This window comes from Rutilus rutilus, assembly GCF_951802725.1.
Source record: "Rutilus rutilus genome assembly, chromosome: 23".
Taxonomy (NCBI): domain Eukaryota; kingdom Metazoa; phylum Chordata; class Actinopteri; order Cypriniformes; family Leuciscidae; genus Rutilus; species Rutilus rutilus.
The window spans coordinates 23264931-23284877 of record NC_140233.1 but is presented as its reverse complement, the minus strand read 5'-3'; the positions used below and the strand labels follow the sequence as shown (position 1 = coordinate 23284877).

Genomic DNA, 19947 nt, shown 5'->3' with positions numbered 1-19947 from the left:
ATTATTCAGTGACAGTGGCAGAATCAAAGCTTGCTTTAAACGTTTATTTAGTGTATCTTTACTACGTTACATTGTGTTTTTTGTTTGTTTGAATCTCAGTCAACACTGTTGGGGGTTATAGGCCCACATTTATTACAAAAATGTTGTTCACTTTAAAGGACAGCATTTGTTCTCAAATAAATAAAGAAATATTAAAGCCTTTATATAAACGTGTTTTGTTGCATTAATTATGCCTTGTCATGTACCTTATAATGCATTGGATGAATAATTGTAAGCACATTACAATACATTATAATACTTATATATTAATCATCACGAAAGTATAATGCAATAAAACAGACAAACAACCAATTTTAGATGCAAGAAATCTGCTAATTTATAATGCATTTTAACTTTGTTAAATAATTATTATTTCTGAAAATATAATTATAACGTATATTATGAATAGAATGCATTATATAGCCTATAAAGGCTGTGTTACCAAATACAGTATTTTTATATTTTCTTCACAACTATAATAAATTAAATAAACAGTGTTTTAATAAATTATCATTTTTAGATGAGTATAGGTTATTACATCAAAAACAGTTACTGTTAAAATATTACGTTATAGATCTTTATCTTTCCTAAAAGACATGACTGGAGTAAAAGCCTTTTGTATGACCTTTTTTCATTTATTTTTTATTTTACGATACAGTTCTTTACAGTTAAGATTTCATGCCAAATAACCAACACTGACTGATGTTGCTGAGAGCTGTATACTGAATGACCAGATGTTCTCAAGCCTTCATACACCTCAACGATCCTTATATCAGACTTCACACACTTGATCAATCATCTTCATGACGTCAGCTGTTTGTGATTACAGAATGAAGAATGTTTTTGTATAAACATTCAATTTCACACTGATGCTCCAAAGAGGATGCTTTAAAGACTGATCGACTCATATTGGACACCCTTATTGTTTACAAGCAATGTTTTCTCTAAGAACAATATTTAACTGAAATAGCCGATCTAGAGCTGAAGATAACTCGAAAAATGTAGTCCTAAATGTATCATTTAAGCACTTTCAGTAATTGTAGACTGTTCCTCCAAGTCACCAGTGACAAATTTAACCTGAAAATGAAAAAGATTACAGATTAGCTGCCAAAAGAGAAATATTCTTGCCCTCTTGATATTTTAATATAATTGTCATAAACACAGCAAAAAAAGAAGTCGTTCTTTAATAAAGGGCACTTCTGACTACTTAAAATTAAACATTAATAATAACATATAATGATATAAAGATAAAGGCCTTCATTAGTCTTCAAATTAACTTTGGTATATTTAAAAAATGTATTCTTGATATTGTGTGCAAGTAATAATGTGACAATAATTATCTCACTTTTGTGGAAAAACGTAGGCCTTGTACACAACTTAAAAAAAAAATAGGCCTTGTACACAACTTAGGTAACTGGCAATCAACCTAACCTATGAATTTTGAAATTCTAAAATAAATAAAAAACGGTAAATTGTCCGCTTCTGAATGAAAATGATCTACTACTGACTGTTTTGGTAATGACAATCAAAAAGCGGCTCTGAGATCATCAGGTAGAAATCGTAAAATATATTAAATCCATATTGGAATTAGGCTACTGTAATTATGAAATTCTGACTTGTAGAAAGTGTTCTTAAAATAAACTAAAAACCTGAAGAAGAAAAAAAGTTTAAATGTAGCTTATGTAGTTAAATAAGAGATAATTAAGGCATCTGCAAAACAGCCAGAAATCATGTGTCCAAGGATGTGGAACCTCCAAGATGTCCGCTAACAATTATGTTAATCACAACATAAATGTCAGATCTTCAAACACTCACTCTGCTGCACAGGGAGAACAGTGCTCCCATTTTCTCATTTCTCATAATTAAATATAAACTTGGATAATAGTTGTTTAAAGGTGCAGTAAGTGATGAGAAAAGCTTTTAACAGTGGATCGGCCAATCAGCAGTAGGGGGCGTGTCCACTGATGATGGGGGAGGAGAGAGAGTGAAGAAAGAGAGGGAAGAAAACCAATACTACAGAGAAAAGGTCAGATGAATGTCACTGGGAAAATAAGGGTTATGATCAGGCAAGTGCTTTAGGAGCCACATTAATATTAATAAAGCTTTTGAACGCTGGAGAGACATAAGCGGGAAGGCCTGAATAGAGAGTCAGCACTGATGTCACTTTCCCGCCGGAACACGCTCATCCGGACTGAGTGGCAGAAGAGCTGCTGCGTGACTGGAGTTAATAGGGAAAACTTCGAAAACATGAGTAAAACAAACAATTATCAGTTTAAACTTAAGGTGGGACTCGATATAAGTGTTCCTAACAACTTCCCACTTTCGTCACGTGCATAACCTCTACATAGGAGCACTGAGGTTCTGTTGTTTCCTCTCCGTATGCGAGTAATATTGTTTTTGCTATGTTTCACAGAAGCAAGATGCTGTTGTTAATGTTAGCTATAGTCACAGGACAGTTTTGAGTGTCACTGAAGCATTATTTTGCTTCGCTTTATTCTTGCATTTGGTGTGTTTGTTTGTTTCTCAGAAATCACTTACTGCACCTTTAAAACGCTTGAGATGGATGGCAGTATCGGGGACAGCCATTCTTTGTTATAAAAAAAAAGTGTACAAATGCCAAATTGGATACATGCTTTTTAAAATATTGTTATTATTTAATTCATTTAAATCATTCAAGGACAGACAATTTCACTTAGGGAAATAACCCTATAATTCCTATAAAAACAAGGACCTCCTAAAACATCAATAATAGTCAAAATTAATACACGTTTTGTTCCAAAATGAGACTCATTTAACTACTTATGGTCCTGCTGAAAAACAAACCTTAAGATGTACATCTGGAAGAGTTTGGAGTAAAAAAGGATTTTTCTGTCACAATCCAAAATGTTTTCACAGTCCATAACTGGATTTTATTTCAACTATGTACAGTGTAGCATGGCATGTCACAAAATAATGAAATCATATCTGATCAATCTCTTTAAAACAATTATTTTCTCAATTACCTCAATGGTCCTCTAGCCCGTATACACTGATATGATACATGAGCTCCAGCTACGCGGTTCATGACATTTGCTGCGGTTTATTTTGTTATTAGTAGTAATATTTCTGTACTGAATGCTGCATTATGATGAGGGGGTTGAGAATTTCACCTCACATATGGAAAATCAGGATTGATCACATTTGGATTTAGGCAATTCAGGGAATTCATTTTAAAAATCTTGATAATGAAATAATGCAGTGACCTATGTCATAATTTGCACTGCTTTCTCTGCATAGAAATGTAAGGTGAAGTTATCATTCCCAGAAGAGGCCAAATGAAATATTACATTCAGTCAAACGCTGGTCCATCAGTGCTTCTGCTCTGCTGCTTAAAGTGATAGTTGAATCCAAAAATGAAACTCATTTTGTTTTACTCATCCTTGTGTCATCACCAGCATTGCTGAGTTTGAAGAATCCCACACTCCTCTTTTCCACACAACAACAGATCATAGTGACCATTCCTTAAAATTCTTCGTTTCTGTTGCACGGAAAAATAACAGTATATCAGTATAGAATGATGTGAGGGTGAGTTCTCATTTTTAGATAAACTAGTAATTGAACTGTAAATCTGCAGCCAGTCTCTTCAACAGTCTGTCCGTTCAGTCCACATTAGTGGTATTAATGGCCTAGTCACAAGAAACTGATTAATAATTTTCTTGGTCCTGTCCTTTCCATGCTCGTCACTCCTGTCCGAATCCCTCAGTTTCCTCGATGGCAAACAGAAGTTTTTCTCGGAGCTGTTCCATGTTCTTATAGGGTGGCAGATCCAGACGATTAAAGCTGAAAATGTAAGGCAGGAGGGACAGATGAGTCACAAAACAGTTCTATAAAAACAGTTATTTTCTATTATTTTTCAGATTTAGGTTGAACATTTGCGTCTCACCAAGTGTGACTTCTAGGCAGCCACGTTTCCTTCCCCACTTTGTCTATGCAAAACTTTTGTGGCCCGTTACTTCCTAGACAATGAGGCGACAAAATGATAAACTATTAGAAATATTTACACTTCTAAACATTGAATATGTACAATGTGGACAGACTTCAGGTCAAAGCTGAATGGTGGGAAGACTTGATCAAACAAATGGTTTTTCTTTAATTGAATAACTGTATTTATGCTGCCGTAACGTGCTTTCGGAATTATCGTAAATACGAATTTCCTAGTTAAAAATTGGACATGAACGTCCTTCTCAAGTCGTATTTCCCACTGGGAGGCTCTGGGATAATTTTGAGCTGGACGGGGCTAAACGTTAAACATGGCGGAGGGAGTGTTGTTCAAGTAATGTATATTTAATTATAATATAACATGACTCTGGGGGTAATAGGTGGACGTACCGTACCGGTGGCCCACCTGTGAAACTGAGGACGCTCCAAAGACTGATCGACTCATATTGGACATCCTTATGGTTTACAAGCATATTTTTCTCTACACAAGATCAATATTTAACTGAAATATTTTAGATCTGTCACTCTAAAAAAACGTATAGTCTTATTTAATATTATTTAATAAGTGAATGTATCATAAAGCACTTCGTATTTACAGACTGTTCCTCTAAAAATCCTCCAAAATGTGATTTTATACACAGTGAAAATGGCCTGTATTTGGCCGAAATTCCAGGACTGTCAGCAAGCTATCTAAAGCACAGTGAATGTTTATATGGATGTCTAATGGGAATAGGACGCTAAATATAATTTTGGCTTTAATAAGATTTTCCCAATAAATATGCAAGAAAAAACCTGGTGTCCTTCATGATTCATGTTCTTTACAACAACAAAGCGCTTGAATGTGACAAAGCTCGTAATCACAACTTGTAGGAAATTTCCGATAGCACGTGAAGGCAGCATTAGCTCATGATGCTTCGTTAAAATTTTCCAAAGGTTACGCACCTCTTTTCACTGACTCTGTTTAAGGCCCTATTTTGTACCATATTCATGGACAGTGCCACCATTTCAAGCTTTTCCTTTTGTTTCATCAACATTGTTAAAGGATTAGTTCACTTCAGAATTAAAATTTCCTGATAATTTACTCTCCCCCACGTCATCCAAGATGTTCATGACTTACTTTCTTCAGTCAAAAAGAAATGAAGGCTTTTGAGGACAACATTCCAGGATTTTTCTGCATATAGTGGACTTCAATGGGGTCCAATGGTTAGAAGGTCCAAATTGAAGCTTCAAAGAGCTTTACACCTGTTGTGCCCTATTAAAGTCCACTATGGAGAATGTTTTATTCAAAAACCTTAATTTCTTTTTGACTGAAGAAAGAAAGTCATGAACATCTTGGATGATGTGGGGGTGAGTAAATTATCAGGAAATTTTAATTCTGAAGTGAACCTTAAAGGGAACCTTTAAGCTTATCAACCAAAAAGTTGTCAATCCTCCTCCTCTAAACCAGTGGTTCCCAATTCCAGTCCTCGTGACCCACTGCTCTGCACATTTTGTAGGTCTCTCTTATCTGACACACTCAGTTCAGTTCATGGAGTCTCTCCTAATGAGCTGGTGATCTGGTTCAGGTGTGTTAAATAAGGGAGACATACAAAATGTGCAGAGCAGTGGGTCACTAGGACTGGAATTGGGAACCACTGCTCTAAACCACTAGGTAAACATGATAAGGCCAAAGAAACAACCATAAAATGCTCCATGTTTGAGATTTTGATAGCATGCAGGAATTTCATATTGTATGAAAACTGTCTATAGGGCAAAATGATTCAATTAATGTGTTAAGCAAAAAGGAAAATTTAACTAATTAGTTAACTAATTAATGTTATTATTATTATTAATATTAACGTGGTAAATAGTGTTATCAAAATGCACTGTTGTGTGTAAAGGTGCATTAAGATATTATAGCTGTACCTATCAGTTCTGCAAAACCTCCAACCGGCAGTCGACAAGTTCCTGTGACGAACTGCAGAAGCCGAATTCTCTTCTCATTGTCCATTTCCTTCACGACCTGAGTGACACACAATGACATGTATAGTAAAAAGAGAAACGCTGTGGCTGTGACTGCATAAAACACACAAGACTGAGCGTGTAAATCACCTGCCAGAACCAGTGAATTTGCTTGCTGTTTTTGGTGTAATGCCGATAGATAGTGTTCTTCTGCCAGTCATTCAGATCGATTTCCTGCATCCCGCATAACATCAGCTAGAGCAAGAAACAATCACAATTACACAGTTATTTACAACGGTTTTCTCAGTGATGTGTCTTCATATAGATGAGGGTTTTTTATTGGACCGTTAAGCATCTATAAATGTCAAGTCCTTGCTAAAAACACAACACCACCACCCACCTCCAACTCTTTCTCATCAAAATAACGCAGCCACTCCAGAGGCACAACCTCATTGAAGCCATCCAGGAAGGCTTTAGTTTGTTCCTCCACCCCCCGTGTGAACCGCCAGTCAGTCAGCAGACTGCAAGAAAAATGTGCGATGAGTTTAAAATCACTGTGTTAAAGGAACAGTCCTTTTAAAAGAGAAAAAAGGTGTATAGATGATGGTGATTGTAGCTTCATGGTTAAAAGTGAAGTGTGGGATTTCTGCACAACTAGCATCACCAGTGAGAGTTGCAAAGAACAGGTTTCTCTAACAGTCGACAGACTCTTAAACTGGAGCTGAATAATAAACTGGGATAGGACTCTAACATAAAAAAAGCACTTTATCTCTAAGGACAGTACCTGTTATTAGTGTACGAAACACCAATGGATGAAAGGTGTCTGTTAACTGGCCATTAATACTCTTAAGACCAATTCACAATCACCAGATTACAGTACGTCACATTCCACGACCCTACAAATGCCAATTCAGCATGTTCAACCGGAGAAAACAAGCTCCGACCGACGCCAACAGACACCAACAGGGGTGACACACTAACTCGACACAACCAGACAAAGTGTCTTTTGCCATCTGTCGGTGTACGCCTGCCTCGACTAAAGATATTTCTAGTCCACTAGTAGTCGTTAATTTAAGCAATTAGTCGCCTAATTGCACGTTTATATTAATTTAATTAATTAAACATATACTGGGGGGGGGGGGGGGGCTTTCATTCGGATTACAACATTTTAGAGTTTTTGTTTTCCAGTTGAATTGGTTCGTTTAAAAGTAAACCTCACAAAAAACCGCATAAAAAATAAAATCTTTCCTTTTCCTTTAAATCCTCGCTTATGCTACTCTGAACAATGCCTGAACTTCGTATTTTGAGCACTTCTTGCATTGTTTTTTGCCTCTTCACGATGACTCGCTTAATTTAGTCCTAATTTGGAAGTCGCTTTGGACAAAAACGTCTGCTAAATGACTAAATGTAAATGTAAAAGTAGACATTTCAAGCTTTCTATAGATATATTTCTCATGTCTGTGAGGCTAGCCTTTATACGCTGAGTTTCGGTTCATTTTGATGTTCATTCGGATGTTAGATATGGCTAGGCTAACGTTAGCGCGAGTGGCCAAGTAAAGTTTCTACTACTTGCTATTTCAAATGATTAGCCATTTTTGAGGAAGATGAATTATAGGTGAACATTTGGATTTCCTGCCTGACATACGGTAATTACCCACCGTTAACGATCTGTCCCTCAAAGGCTGCATGACTTCTCCACTTCCTGTGGATAACTAATGAAATTTGGGTCGACTAAGCCTCTTCTATCGGCTATCAGGGGGAAGCCTTATGTCGGTGCACTGTGAATTGGCCTTTATAGTGAGAATAAATGAATAGGGCAGCTGTACCCAATATATTCCTCCTTGTTGTCGTGAGTGACGAGCTCATTTTCTCCGTCGTTCTTCAGCTGGTGTGTCGAAACCTTTCCCAGAATCTCCATGTCTTGAGCGAAGTACAGCTCCACGCCACACTCTTCCAAATCATTCTCTCTGTGAATGTACACCAGCATGGAGATCAGTGAAGCACAGTTTGTCAGAGAACTGTTTTGATTGTCATCTGTACTGAATGAATGAATGCAGCTGCAGGCTTGATACTCACTTGACCCACATGATGGAGTTGTAAAACTCTGGGTCGATGGACTCCAGGTCTTTCAGGGTGGGTTTCTTGTTAAGCATGCGCTTGTAGAAGGGTAGAGTGAAGCCAGTGTCAATGAACTTCCCATGATACAGTGCCTGCAGAGAGCCAATCACAGATCGAAAGTCATAAAAACAACAAAAAATAGTTTAAGTCAGCATGAAACGGAAATTGCAACTCCTTTTTCCACCAGTCATTATGTATGACAGGTTTCTGGAGGCGAGGGATTGAAACTCATCTATTGGACAACCTTATTGCCCAGCCTTTGCTCCAGTGGCTTCGTTAATGCTTTTGTTTATGATTATAATACACATTTTACATAATAATAATAATGTGCATAGATATTTATAATACTGCAAGTTCTGCAACATTCCATAAGAAAGTAATAATTGTCAATTGTGTCAAAATGTCATGCTATCTAAATCTATTTTTAAAAGGATTTTGCTAAATATTTTAATTATTATGCATGCAGCATTTATGAGATCATTATAATTTCTCAAGAGCCTCATCATTTTTCAACTTTTAAAAATTAATTTAGAAACAAATCATGCATCATCAACTAGGAATGCAGTCACAGATCATTAACAGCTGATTGGTCAAATTCTGTCCAACCAGGTTTTTGTTTATTGCAGCATGCAAAATTTCACACATAATGAAAGCCATACACTATGACATCATGGCTGGAGGGCCATTATAAACATTCATGTCCTATTTAATGTGTTTGAGATGCATCTTATCGGTTTTTAAGAGTCATTAGGGCAATTCTGCTGCATCATTGTAAAGAGAAAAAGAGAGGAAAAGAAAGCTGCAAATGGTAAATCCAATTCAATATCAAACAATTATGCAAATGTGCATCTGATAAAGCTTCATGTACTGTTAGTGCAGCAGTCAGTCAGTTTAAGCAGACATACACACTTACACAAACCAGTTTAAAAGGTCACCAGAAATACTGTAGCTGCAATAACAGTTTAACCTTCAACAACGGAACCATAAGGAACCTTAACATTGCCTTACATTATTAGTAGTAATTTGTGTTACTTTCAACACTAGAAAAAAAAAAGTTAACGAATCATAAATAATAATAATTTGTGAACAGCGATTTTGAAGCTAGTACTGGACATATTGCAGTTCGTCACATTCACATTGCTTGTGAATTTATCTGGATTGTGTGATGCTAAAATTGTCAGGAAATTAAAGGGTTGGTTCACCCCAAAAATGAACATTATCCCATAATTTACCCATCCTCAGGCCATCCTAGGTGTATATGAGTTTCTTCTTTCAGCCAAACACAATCGGAGTTATACAAAGGCCTTCTGAAGCCAAGCCATGTGTTTTCGTAAGAGAAATATCCATATTTATACATTTATAAACTATAAGAGTGACCTCTGACCCGACGCATGACCTATTGAAGAATGTGGAAGCGCAGAGGATAGAGCAAAACAAAACACCGGTCAGGAACTAGAAGTCTAAAACGGGAATTTTTAAAGAGAAATGTGGGAGGAGGAGTTTGGGTTTGTTGCCTAGCCCTATTTGTTTGAACTCTCACCTAAGCTTATGCTACTCCTACATCGGGTCAGAGGTCACTTTTCCGCCAGAACTCGACTCTCTCGTGAACGCGCGGACGGAAGTTACCGGAAGCTAGTGATTACAGTTCATAATTAGTTGTAATTATGTATATTTTTCTTACAAAAAAAATGCATGGCTTTGCTTCAGAAGGCCTTTATTAACCACTCTGGAGTCGTATGGATTACTTTTATGATGGATGGATGCACTTTTTTTGGGCTTCAAAATCTAAGTTACTATTGACTGCCATTAAAAAGCTTGAAAGAGCCAGGATATTTTTTAATATAACTCAGATATAACTTATTCAGGCTGAAATAAGAAACTCATATACACCTAGGATGGCTTGAGGGTGAGTAAATTATGGGATAATTTTCCTTTTTGGGGTGAACCAACCCTTTAACTGTGTGTGATGTATTTGCTACAGCACAATGTAGTGCATGCACAGTACAACTGTGACTCTCTGAAAAATTAATATTTGTGATTGTATCATCTGATCTTAATGTTAAAATATCAGTGGGCCTCATTCGTGAAACTTTCGCTAATAATTTAAGTAAATTCAGAGTCATTATGCACAAATTTCCCCAAAACTCTCCTCTGGATTCACAAACACTCCGTAACCCTAAGACTTGATAGTTAAACGTGTATATGAATTAAAATCATTTGGAATCAAAATTGGCAAAGTAATCAACATGAGCCTCAAATTACATGATCGGTGCACCATTATAAACTACAGATAAACCCGTTTATACACTTTTTATAATATGTGATAATACATTAAGCAATCATGAATATTGTAAAGATTTTAATGTGCTTTCCTGAGTTACATCATCCAACATTGTAGGTTCGCCTTTGCTTAAACTCTCTCTCTCTCTCTCTCTCTCTCTCTCTCTCTCTCTCTCTCTCTCTCTCTCTCTCTCTCTCTCTCTCTCTCTCTCTCTCTCTCTCTCTCTCTCTCTCTCTCTCTCTCTCTCTCTCTCTCTCTCTCTCTCTCTCTCTCTCTCTCTCTCTCTCTCTCTCTCTCTATATATATATATATATATATATATATATATATATATATATACAATGTGTATACATACTGTATATAGACAGCAAACTGTTTAATGTAACAGCACAGAGCTCTTTTCTTGTTTTCTTTTTTTTTCTTCTGGAAACAAACATTATTTTCCTGTTATCTCTGTAAAGCTGCTTTGAAACAATCTGTATTGTAAAAAGTGCTATACAAATAAATGTGACTTGACTTGACTCTGGGAATGATCTCCAAAAACAACACAGACGCCAAGAGTCACACAGTCTGTTCAGAACAAGCTCAAAATAGGAGAAACACAAGGGCTGAGAAAGAATTCAACACACAGCACAGAGAATCACTATAATATATGTTTGAGAATGTCAAACCCAGACGTGCATGGGCTCATGAAGGGTGTGAGACAAACTCTCTGGATCTTAATATAACATCAGTCAATATATCAGAACACAAAGATTTATTTTCATGCCATGAGGTTCACACTCATCCACACACACACACACACACACACACACACACACACACACACACACACAGATGTACAGAAATACAAAACATCAGTTTAATGTGAAACTACTAGAGCCTTAAGGCGTTCCTTCTCACCATGGCAATGAAGCGTCCGATGAAGCGGAAGTAAGTGAGGTGGTCGGGATTGATGGAAGAAGCAGGGTTTATCTGCAGACAGTAGTTGTTTTTACCGGCATACTCAAACAGACAGTACATGGGGTTCAACACCTCATGAGACAGCAAGAAAAACCACTCCCTACAGACAGAGACAGAGAAGAAGAGAGTCAGTCACACAACACTCTGAACGTCGCCTTTAGCTGGTATTATAATGAGACATACTCTACTTAAATATTCCCACATCACTGAGACAAACTGTGTTGGAAAATTATGCAAGAATATTGGATACTAACAAATCGAAATGTTTTTTTATTTTTTTATTAAAAATTCAATTACAATTTAGATTTTATAGATTAAATTAGGAATGATTTAAACAGATGTCTTCAGTAAAGGGAACATTTAATTGTTTAAATCTCGACAAAGTGTTTTATTATACAACAACTTCATATGAGAGTAATGGGAAAGAATAGACAATACAGAACTGTTTAAAAAGCATAGAATGTCTATTTATGCTGGAAACTTCTGGTAGCTTTTCCTTGAAAATACACCAACTCATTTATAAAAATAAAAAAAAGTTTTGTTTTTACAAAATGTAGTTTTGAGAAGAAAGTGATATGTAGGCACAAGTTGTTTTTGCCTATAAACCTGAAATCATTCTGAGCCACTTGAAGCAAATCAAATAAAAGAAAACAGATTTACAGAAAAATGCACAAATAATAAAAGGAAACCTTTTTGTGGAATATAAAAATAAAACAAAACATTGTAAAAAAAAAAAAAAAAAAAAAAAAGATTAAAACAAATGCAATACATTTTCTTGAGATGGACAGTGTGCACAGTGTCACATACAGTGATGAAGATGAAGACAGATTCAGCAGCACAAACACACACATCAAATCATAACCAATTCACCAGAACCCAAGGCCTGACCTTTGATCCCAGAGGGTGTTTGGAAAGAAGGTAAAGGGGCAAAGAGGGGACCATGATTGGGGGTGACAGGGGTTTTGGTCACACCACAGGACGACGCAGACACCTCCAGACATCCCGTCCGTGGTTCTACCCTGTGGTAGAACAGCATGACGTAACCTACCATAGGGTAAAACCACTGACAGGACACAGGAGACAGACACAGACACAGGAAGACAACTATGAGGTCCAGACACCAAACGAGCAGTTACACCCGAAACAAGAAACATTCAGCACGAGCAGGAACATGAAGATGACCAACAGCGAGACGTCACAGAGAACTTGCCTGGCTATTCCTCCGTAATCCAGTCCCTCCTCTCCTCTCATGATGATGTAGAGTCTCCGACGGAGGTCATACGGCTTCATGTTCATGATCTGAGACGAGACGGGGGGACATCTCATTAGAGCCTCAATACACACAATAGGGCTTGAAAAAGTCTTAAAAATTGACAAGAAAGTGTCGTTCGAGGGAATGATGCTTGTCCATCTCAGGAGATCAAACTAAAATGATATGAGCCGTTTAGCCTAAATGAAGATGTCCGTAATTAGGAGACCAATTTGGTTTGATCTCATATTGGCCATAAATGAAAGAAAAAAAATACTGTTTGACAATTGTGACCCTGGATCACAAAACCAGTCACAAGATAAATAAAGCACACCGAATAAATAAGCTTTCCATTGATGTATGGTTTGTTAGGATAGGACAATATTTGGCTGAGATAAAACTATTTGAAAATCTGGAATCTGAGAGTGCAAAAAAATATAAACATTGAGAAAATCGCCTTTAAAGTGTATGTTCTTTTAACTTTATGTTAAATATTTTTGGATATATTTACGGTAAGAAATGAAAAAATATCTTCATGGAACACGATCTTTACTTAATATCCTAATGATTTTTGCCATAAAAGAAAAATCTATAATTTTGACCCATACAATGTCTTGTTGGCTATTGCCACAAATATACCCGTGCGACTTATTACTTGTTTTGTGGACAACAATTTTCATTAAAATAAAATTGGTAAGAGGCTTTAATGGAATGAATATAACAGATAATGTTTTGTCGTTGTATTCAGACAAGAAAGTTCTTTGAGGTTATACAAGCCAAAATCATAATGATCTATGATAATGAATTGGTGGACAAAAATGTTCTGTGCCTTTATTGCTGTAAAAAAATTATTGGGACAACCTCTATACAGACGCTACTCAACATGCGTCACTAAAGCCATTTTGCAGGCATGTCTTCATCATCATCGTGGTAACCACAAGAGCTGGCAATGGTTCTACTATCTACTTAGGCTTACTTATGACAGTAAAAATGTGTCATCCAAGGTTTATACTGCAATAAATCTGCAACACAAATTATGACAAAACAGTGTAGATAGTTTTGGTGATTATAAAAGAATCCAAAGTTGAGCTGCACCGCATCCTTATCCACTCACCTGTTGAAACGAGTCCTCAAACAGAGTCTGTCGGGATACGGAGATTTTCACATGACTGGGAAGCGCGTTGGACTGCGTAAAGAGGCCAGAAAAAAAGAGGAGCCCATACATTAATTTGCAGATGCTAAATGACAAAAGTGTTGCACTAGCATAAGGCCTGTGGTGATTTGAAGAACTCACATGACACAAGAAGCGGAACTGGTGATATTTCCACCTGAAGCTGCGGTCGTACGCTCCCGGAGACCCACCCTGTCTCGAACTAAACAGGAACACAGAAAATAAAGCCAAAGCACTATGAGAACATTCTGATGTCATCTGTTCCATGAGTGTGTGGCGCTTCAGACACTGGCACAGACTTCAGATCAACATTAGCTCTTAAACCCACATGAGCAATAAAAAGGAAAACAGGATAAACTAAGAGTTTACAAATGGCAGAATAAAGTCAGCCATGACACCACTTCCATAAACAGGTGAAAGTGACGCATCATTCAAGACAGAATGTGGGATTCAGATCCGATAAAAATCTGTCGTTTACACGGGGTAGATTTAGGGAGTCTGGTGCTGCACAGCCGTGATAACACAAGATAACACAAGCAAAAGGCATTTCACTTCAATTTAGAGAGGAATGAAACATATTTAAGACAACAAAAAGATGCATGAAAGGAACAAAGGAGATACTGAGAGAAACAAAGAAAGAAAAAAAGAACACTAACATTCTGTGTAAGTATATATATATATAATATTCAACAATATTATTGATCTGACTGTACTGACGCTGTTGTATGAGAACAACTATTTACAACGGAACTGAACCAACACTGAACTGACTTCAGCTGAACAACAGCCGAAATGCATCATTTCCTGTTTATCACTGTAAAGCTGCTTTATGTATGTATAATGTATTGTATAAAGCGCTATAGAAATAAAGGTGACCTGACCTGATGTATATTTACAAATTATACACTACCCTAGCAAAAGTTTGAGGGAAAAAAATGTATAATAACAAAATAATCTTGTAAGAAGTCCCTTCTGCTCACCAAGGCTGCATTTATTCGATCAAAAATACAGTAAAAACAGTAAAATTTTGAAATAATATTACAATTTGTTTTCTATTTTAACATGTTATTTATGCCTTTGATGCAAAGCTGAATACTCAGCATCATTTCTCCAGTCTTCAGTGCCATATTATTATTCAGAAATCATTCTAATATGTTAATTTAATGCACAAGAATTTCTTTTTTTATTATTATCACTGTTGAAAACATTGGAAACATGGTTTTTGCTGATTAATACTCTGTGGAAACCGTGATATGCATTCAAAGTTTTGGGGCAATTACAATTACAACATTAGCCGAGGAGATATTAAATTGATCAAAGGTGACAGTAAAGACATTTATAATGTAACAAAAGATTTCTATTTATCAAAGAATCCTAGAAATCTTTTTACTATGGTTTCCAAAAAAATATTAAGCAGCAGCAAAAACTATTAACATTAATAAAACATTAAGAACCATTATTAATAATTGAGCACCAAATCAGCATATTGAGAAATCATGTGACACTGAAGAAAATTTTAGATAACAGTTATTTTATATTGAAATTTCACAATATTACTTAGTGAGCAGAAGCGACATCTTTCAAAAATAGTAACACTTTACAATAAGGTCTCATTTGCTAACATTAGTTAACATGAACTAACTATATTTTTTTCAACATCTAATTAACCTTTGTCGATGTTGGTTAATAAAAATATGATTGTTCATTGTTTGTTCATCTTAGTTCATTCAATAATGTTAACAAATACAACTTTTTGATTGTAATAATGTATTAGTAAATGTAGAAATTAACATAACCTAAGATGAATAAATGCTGTACAAGTATTGTTTATTGTTAGTTCACGTCAACTAATGTAGTTAACTAAAGTTAACAAACGAAACCTTTTAAATTGTTACCAAAATGTGAAACTTTTGAATGGTAGTGTACATATAGTTTATATAAAAATGTTGAACTTTATTATGTGTCATAGACCTACATTATATAGGCCATCTGCTCTAATTTTCTCAAGATATATTGAAAAGCTCACATACGTGGATGTGAACCTCCCGCAGACTGTGAAGTTGTTGTGAACCCCTTTCACCATCAGGTCCTTGATCTACTGTATGTGTGTGTGTGTGTGTGTGTCTCTCTCTCGCAGTGAACTCCTGCCTTCACATGCAATCAAAACAAGCACTCTAAACTATAGCGTGTGTGATGTTTACCCTGACTCAAAGCCCGGTCGAGGGTCTTTAAAGGTGGTGGTGCGAGAATTGTGGTCCACAAAGTATCGCACCCCCTCTGCAGTGTACTTCATCTCCCAGCCGGGCGGCAGGGGCGGCTCCTGGATCATCCTGCAAACGGAGGAGGGCAGTGAGAGCAGCGCACCCTGCTGGACGCTACACACACAAGACTGGGGGGGGGGGGGCTCAAATATAGAGTAACATGCGGTTTTTCTGAACAATCTAAAACGCAAATGTACAAATAAACAAAATGCAAAAATAAAAAAAATGAGCAAACAAATAAACAATGTTTTGCAGCTTAAGTGGATGAGTCTGATCATGTGTGGTATTCACTGGGTCTCTATCAAAGGACTGATAAGAACATACCAGTGTGGGTGAGCAAGCAACTAGACAAAGCTAGCTAACGCAGCTGCCTAAACAATCATGCTGCTTTTCCCAGTCGTTTTACAGAGCCAGGCATTAAAAGTGAGATCCACACAGCATGTGTAAACTGCATGGCCGAGAATCGTCCGCTTTGACGGGAAAAGGCCTGTTTGACTGATGTAAGGCCATTAAGAGCAGTTCATATGTTATGCTATATTTAAGTTGTGGGCAAATCTGAAATTGGAAAACAGATTTATGCTTGTGGATATGCTGCTCATTTTAACAGCCCGGAAACTACAAACACGACCTTGTTTCCAAGTGGGCGAAAGCAAATCAGACTAGAGCTGGCACTTTTGGCCAAAGTTTTCTTTGGCACATTATATGGTGTGACATTATTATTTAGTGTCAGTATTTGAGTATTTGTCATATATGTCAATAACAATGTCTCACATTGATCAAAGCATGTTGCATGTAGAGTTAAGATTTTTGTATATATAGTATTGCCAACTATATTTTCTAAAAAGGGTAGCTTAACTGAATTATGACCTGCTTGTAGCTTAGCAGTTTCAAAGTCACTTCCCCAACTGGTAAACTGACGCCTGACCATGACACACAACACTATTTACACCCACTGAGTGAAGTCTGACAAACTCCACTGGAATCTACAGATCACTTGCTATGGACTGTAAGGATCATGTGACAGGAGGACATGATTACCCTTGGGTTCGAGGGTCCTCCCACTGCGTAGTTCGGGTGTTGTGATTGACATAGTACACTCTTCCGTTGTCCTGGCGTTTCTCTGAGGGAAAAGAGAGCACATTTAGAAGTTCATTTTCAGCGTACCAGCTGTTTTGCATTCATAATGGTTACAAACTTACTTTAAGCTTAACGGTCAGTCTTAGCCCGAAACCAAGATAAAATGCTATGTGTTATGTATAAGGTGGTTATGCAATAATTATGCATTACAAAAGTAAGACAAATGAGCACATATTCATATTAAACTGCTCATTAAAGGAACTGTTCATCTAAAAATTTAATCTGTCATTATTTCCTTACCCTTATGTTATTACAAACACAAACCATTTACCTTTCTTTTTTACAAATAACTGCAATTTAAGCTGTTTTTCCACTAATAATTTCCCCCATCTTGATGGATTGGGTGAACGATTCCTTATCATATTGAAAACTATACAAAAGTAATGTAATCTCCCCATGGGCTGATGGGTAAGACGGTGTCAAATCTGACAGAGCTGACTGAAAACTCACGAGTCAGTGGGGCATCTCACTAGCGCGTGCTCCAACATACCTTCTCACATCTCACTTCAGCTTTCGATTGAGTTTAACAAGAACAGAGACAGAAAGAAACCTTCACGATTTAAAGAGCAAAAAAGAAAAGAGCAAATCTGCTGGCCAATTGCTTTTCCACACAGAAAGAAGTGTGTGTGTCCCGTGCCCCTCACCCCCTCATCCACTCTCCGTCTGACATCTTGTTTTCATTAACAGTGGTTTGTGGAGCACACAGTAGCCCTCACATTACTGCACACACAACACTCTCTCTTTCTGCCTTTCCCTTCTTTAACCCCCTCGTTCCCAGCTCCCTTTCAGTTATATTCCTCAACTCTACTATACTTCTGGAAAAAGAAATTTATTCTTTTAACAGAAATAAGAATAGAAATATTTGTTTTGTTTTTCAGCAACAGATAAGGACACAGATATATTTTTAATTTTAAGTGTAAAAAAAAAAAATCACATCATTAAAACATTATTTTAAATAATAATTATAATGAATTGTATTACACATGTCTCTAATGAAACACAAAATGTTTTGCATAATTAGCACTAAACTGTATTCTTGACAAGCAGTTTCCTACAGTGTGCAAGTCTCACGTCTATAATCACTGTATCACTCGCGTCCGAAGAATACTTCATTTATTTATTCAGCAAGTATCCATGTAATAACAGCCTCTGCTTCATGCTGGGGTTTATTTTGTGGCTGTTTGTACATTAATCTTTACTATTATATGCATGTACACGGCTGCTTTGTGAGCAAAATGGTTGCAAATGTATTATTTGTTTTGGGCTATGTTCAACTGTTATTTATAATATGCTATGCGTTACATAAAAAGTAATACATAAAAAGTTACTTCACTCGATAGCTGTTGTTTCCTGTAGACCACAGTCAGTTTTTGTTATGGTGATGTGATCCACCAAATTCTACAATTTATCAGTAGATGCAGTACTAGAAAAGTATGAATACTGGAAAGAACAACTTAGGCCAAGCTGATTATAGGCCTCTCTCTTCTACTAAAGTTAACATAAATAAATAAAAAAAACTCACATTGAGCTCATAAGAGACACCTCACCTGAAGATAAAGCATGAGTGACGACTTACCCCATCCTGGAGGAAGAGCACCGAGCGGGTCATTCTCCACTGCAACTCCAGACGGCTGTGAGAGAGAGAGAGAGAGAGAGGCTGGAGTTAGGACACACTTTCTGAACCCCCCTCACACACCAGAACCCGCAGAAACCAGTTCAAATAAACTACCAACCCAAATAACAGCAGGAATAGACAAATTACAGCTGTACAGCAAAAACCCCTGTGGGACAAGGTGCTGACTCTAAGAGGTGTTTCTAGAAGGCTATGAACCCAACAGATCACAGAGTTTGCCTCCACTTCTCAGAACGGAGACTGGCAGAGGTGTTCAAGTGCCTAGCTAGCGCCGTCCAAATGCTACATGCCCGCTACAGGCAGAAGACGACACACACACTGACACACACACGCATGCAGTGTTCCAGTGATCTCACTGGCTGCTGGAAAACCCCACCCTGTCTCCATCCGCCCAATCGGGACCCCACCCATGCCTCGTCCTCTTCTAGCGGAGCTGTGAAATACACAGGGAGGCGCGATGTCTGAGCGCACTGAAGTGAACATTCATGAGCGCTCCAGATGGCCCAGCCCCCCACCGGACAAAAGCACCTTTATTCACACACCGTGGCCGTGTTTACTCGGAGCGCACATGTGTGTGTGTTTGGCACCGAAAACATCCACCCAGTGTGTGTGCTTTAGGCATAATTATAAATGAAAAACAGACAAACACACTCTGTGGGCATGTTTGTGAATTTATACCCTGAACGTGGTATAAAAACGTATAGAGTAGATTTAAAAACTTTATTTTCTTTTAAGATAACATTACAAAGCTAAATGAATCGCAGGCTTTTAAAACCGCTGGCTAAATCCGAATATTTTCATACATGCGAAACTATCCAACGTCATGAAACTCTTTTTGAAAGAGAATTTCTACTTTTCAATAATCAATTTTATCTACACAAAATCCAGGTAAACAGTTGATCACTTTCAGTGTCAGGGGGTCCGTGAAAAAGTTCAGAGAAAAATATAATTGAATATGCAAATAAAACCAAATTATTATAATATTTATGGTAACACTTTATTTTACAGTGTTCCTGTTACATATATGTTACATGTACTAACCATAGTATTAACAGTAAATTATGCATAATTACATGCAACTAACCCTAAACCAAACCCTAACCCTATAGCAAGTACATGTTGTTAATTAATATTACTCAGTACTTAAATATATAAATACACCGTAAACAATGACAC

General features: G+C 36.9%; 1 protein-coding gene across 5 annotated transcripts in view; it reads right to left on the bottom strand.

The window, feature by feature from the left end:
* Positions 1-2923: 2923 nt before the first annotated feature.
* wwp2 (WW domain containing E3 ubiquitin protein ligase 2) overlaps positions 2924-19947 on the bottom strand; it is a 46893-nt gene continuing 29869 nt past the window's right edge. The window contains exons 1-15 of one of the 5 annotated variants that reach the window (XM_084396760.1): positions 18872-19111; positions 18715-18769; positions 17040-17121; positions 15942-16070; positions 13864-13942; positions 13684-13755; positions 12527-12619; positions 11261-11416; positions 8035-8168; positions 7785-7925; positions 6359-6479; positions 6109-6213; positions 5923-6019; positions 3962-4034; positions 2924-3858 (exon numbers count right to left, since the gene is read on the bottom strand). In XM_084396760.1, the coding sequence (XP_084252886.1) occupies positions 3759-3858; positions 3962-4034; positions 5923-6019; positions 6109-6213; positions 6359-6479; positions 7785-7925; positions 8035-8168; positions 11261-11416; positions 12527-12619; positions 13684-13755; positions 13864-13942; positions 15942-16069 (1299 nt within the window). In that variant the 5' untranslated portion in view covers position 16070; positions 17040-17121; positions 18715-18769; positions 18872-19111 and the 3' untranslated portion in view covers positions 2924-3758. Of the gene's footprint in view, positions 3859-3961; positions 4035-5922; positions 6020-6108; positions 6214-6358; positions 6480-7784; positions 7926-8034; positions 8169-11260; positions 11421-12526; positions 12620-13683; positions 13756-13863; positions 13943-15941; positions 16071-17039; positions 17122-18714; positions 18770-18871; positions 19112-19947 lie in introns of those variants that run through there. The other 4 variants (XM_084396756.1, XM_084396757.1, XM_084396758.1 and 1 more) reach the window with 4 other exon arrangements.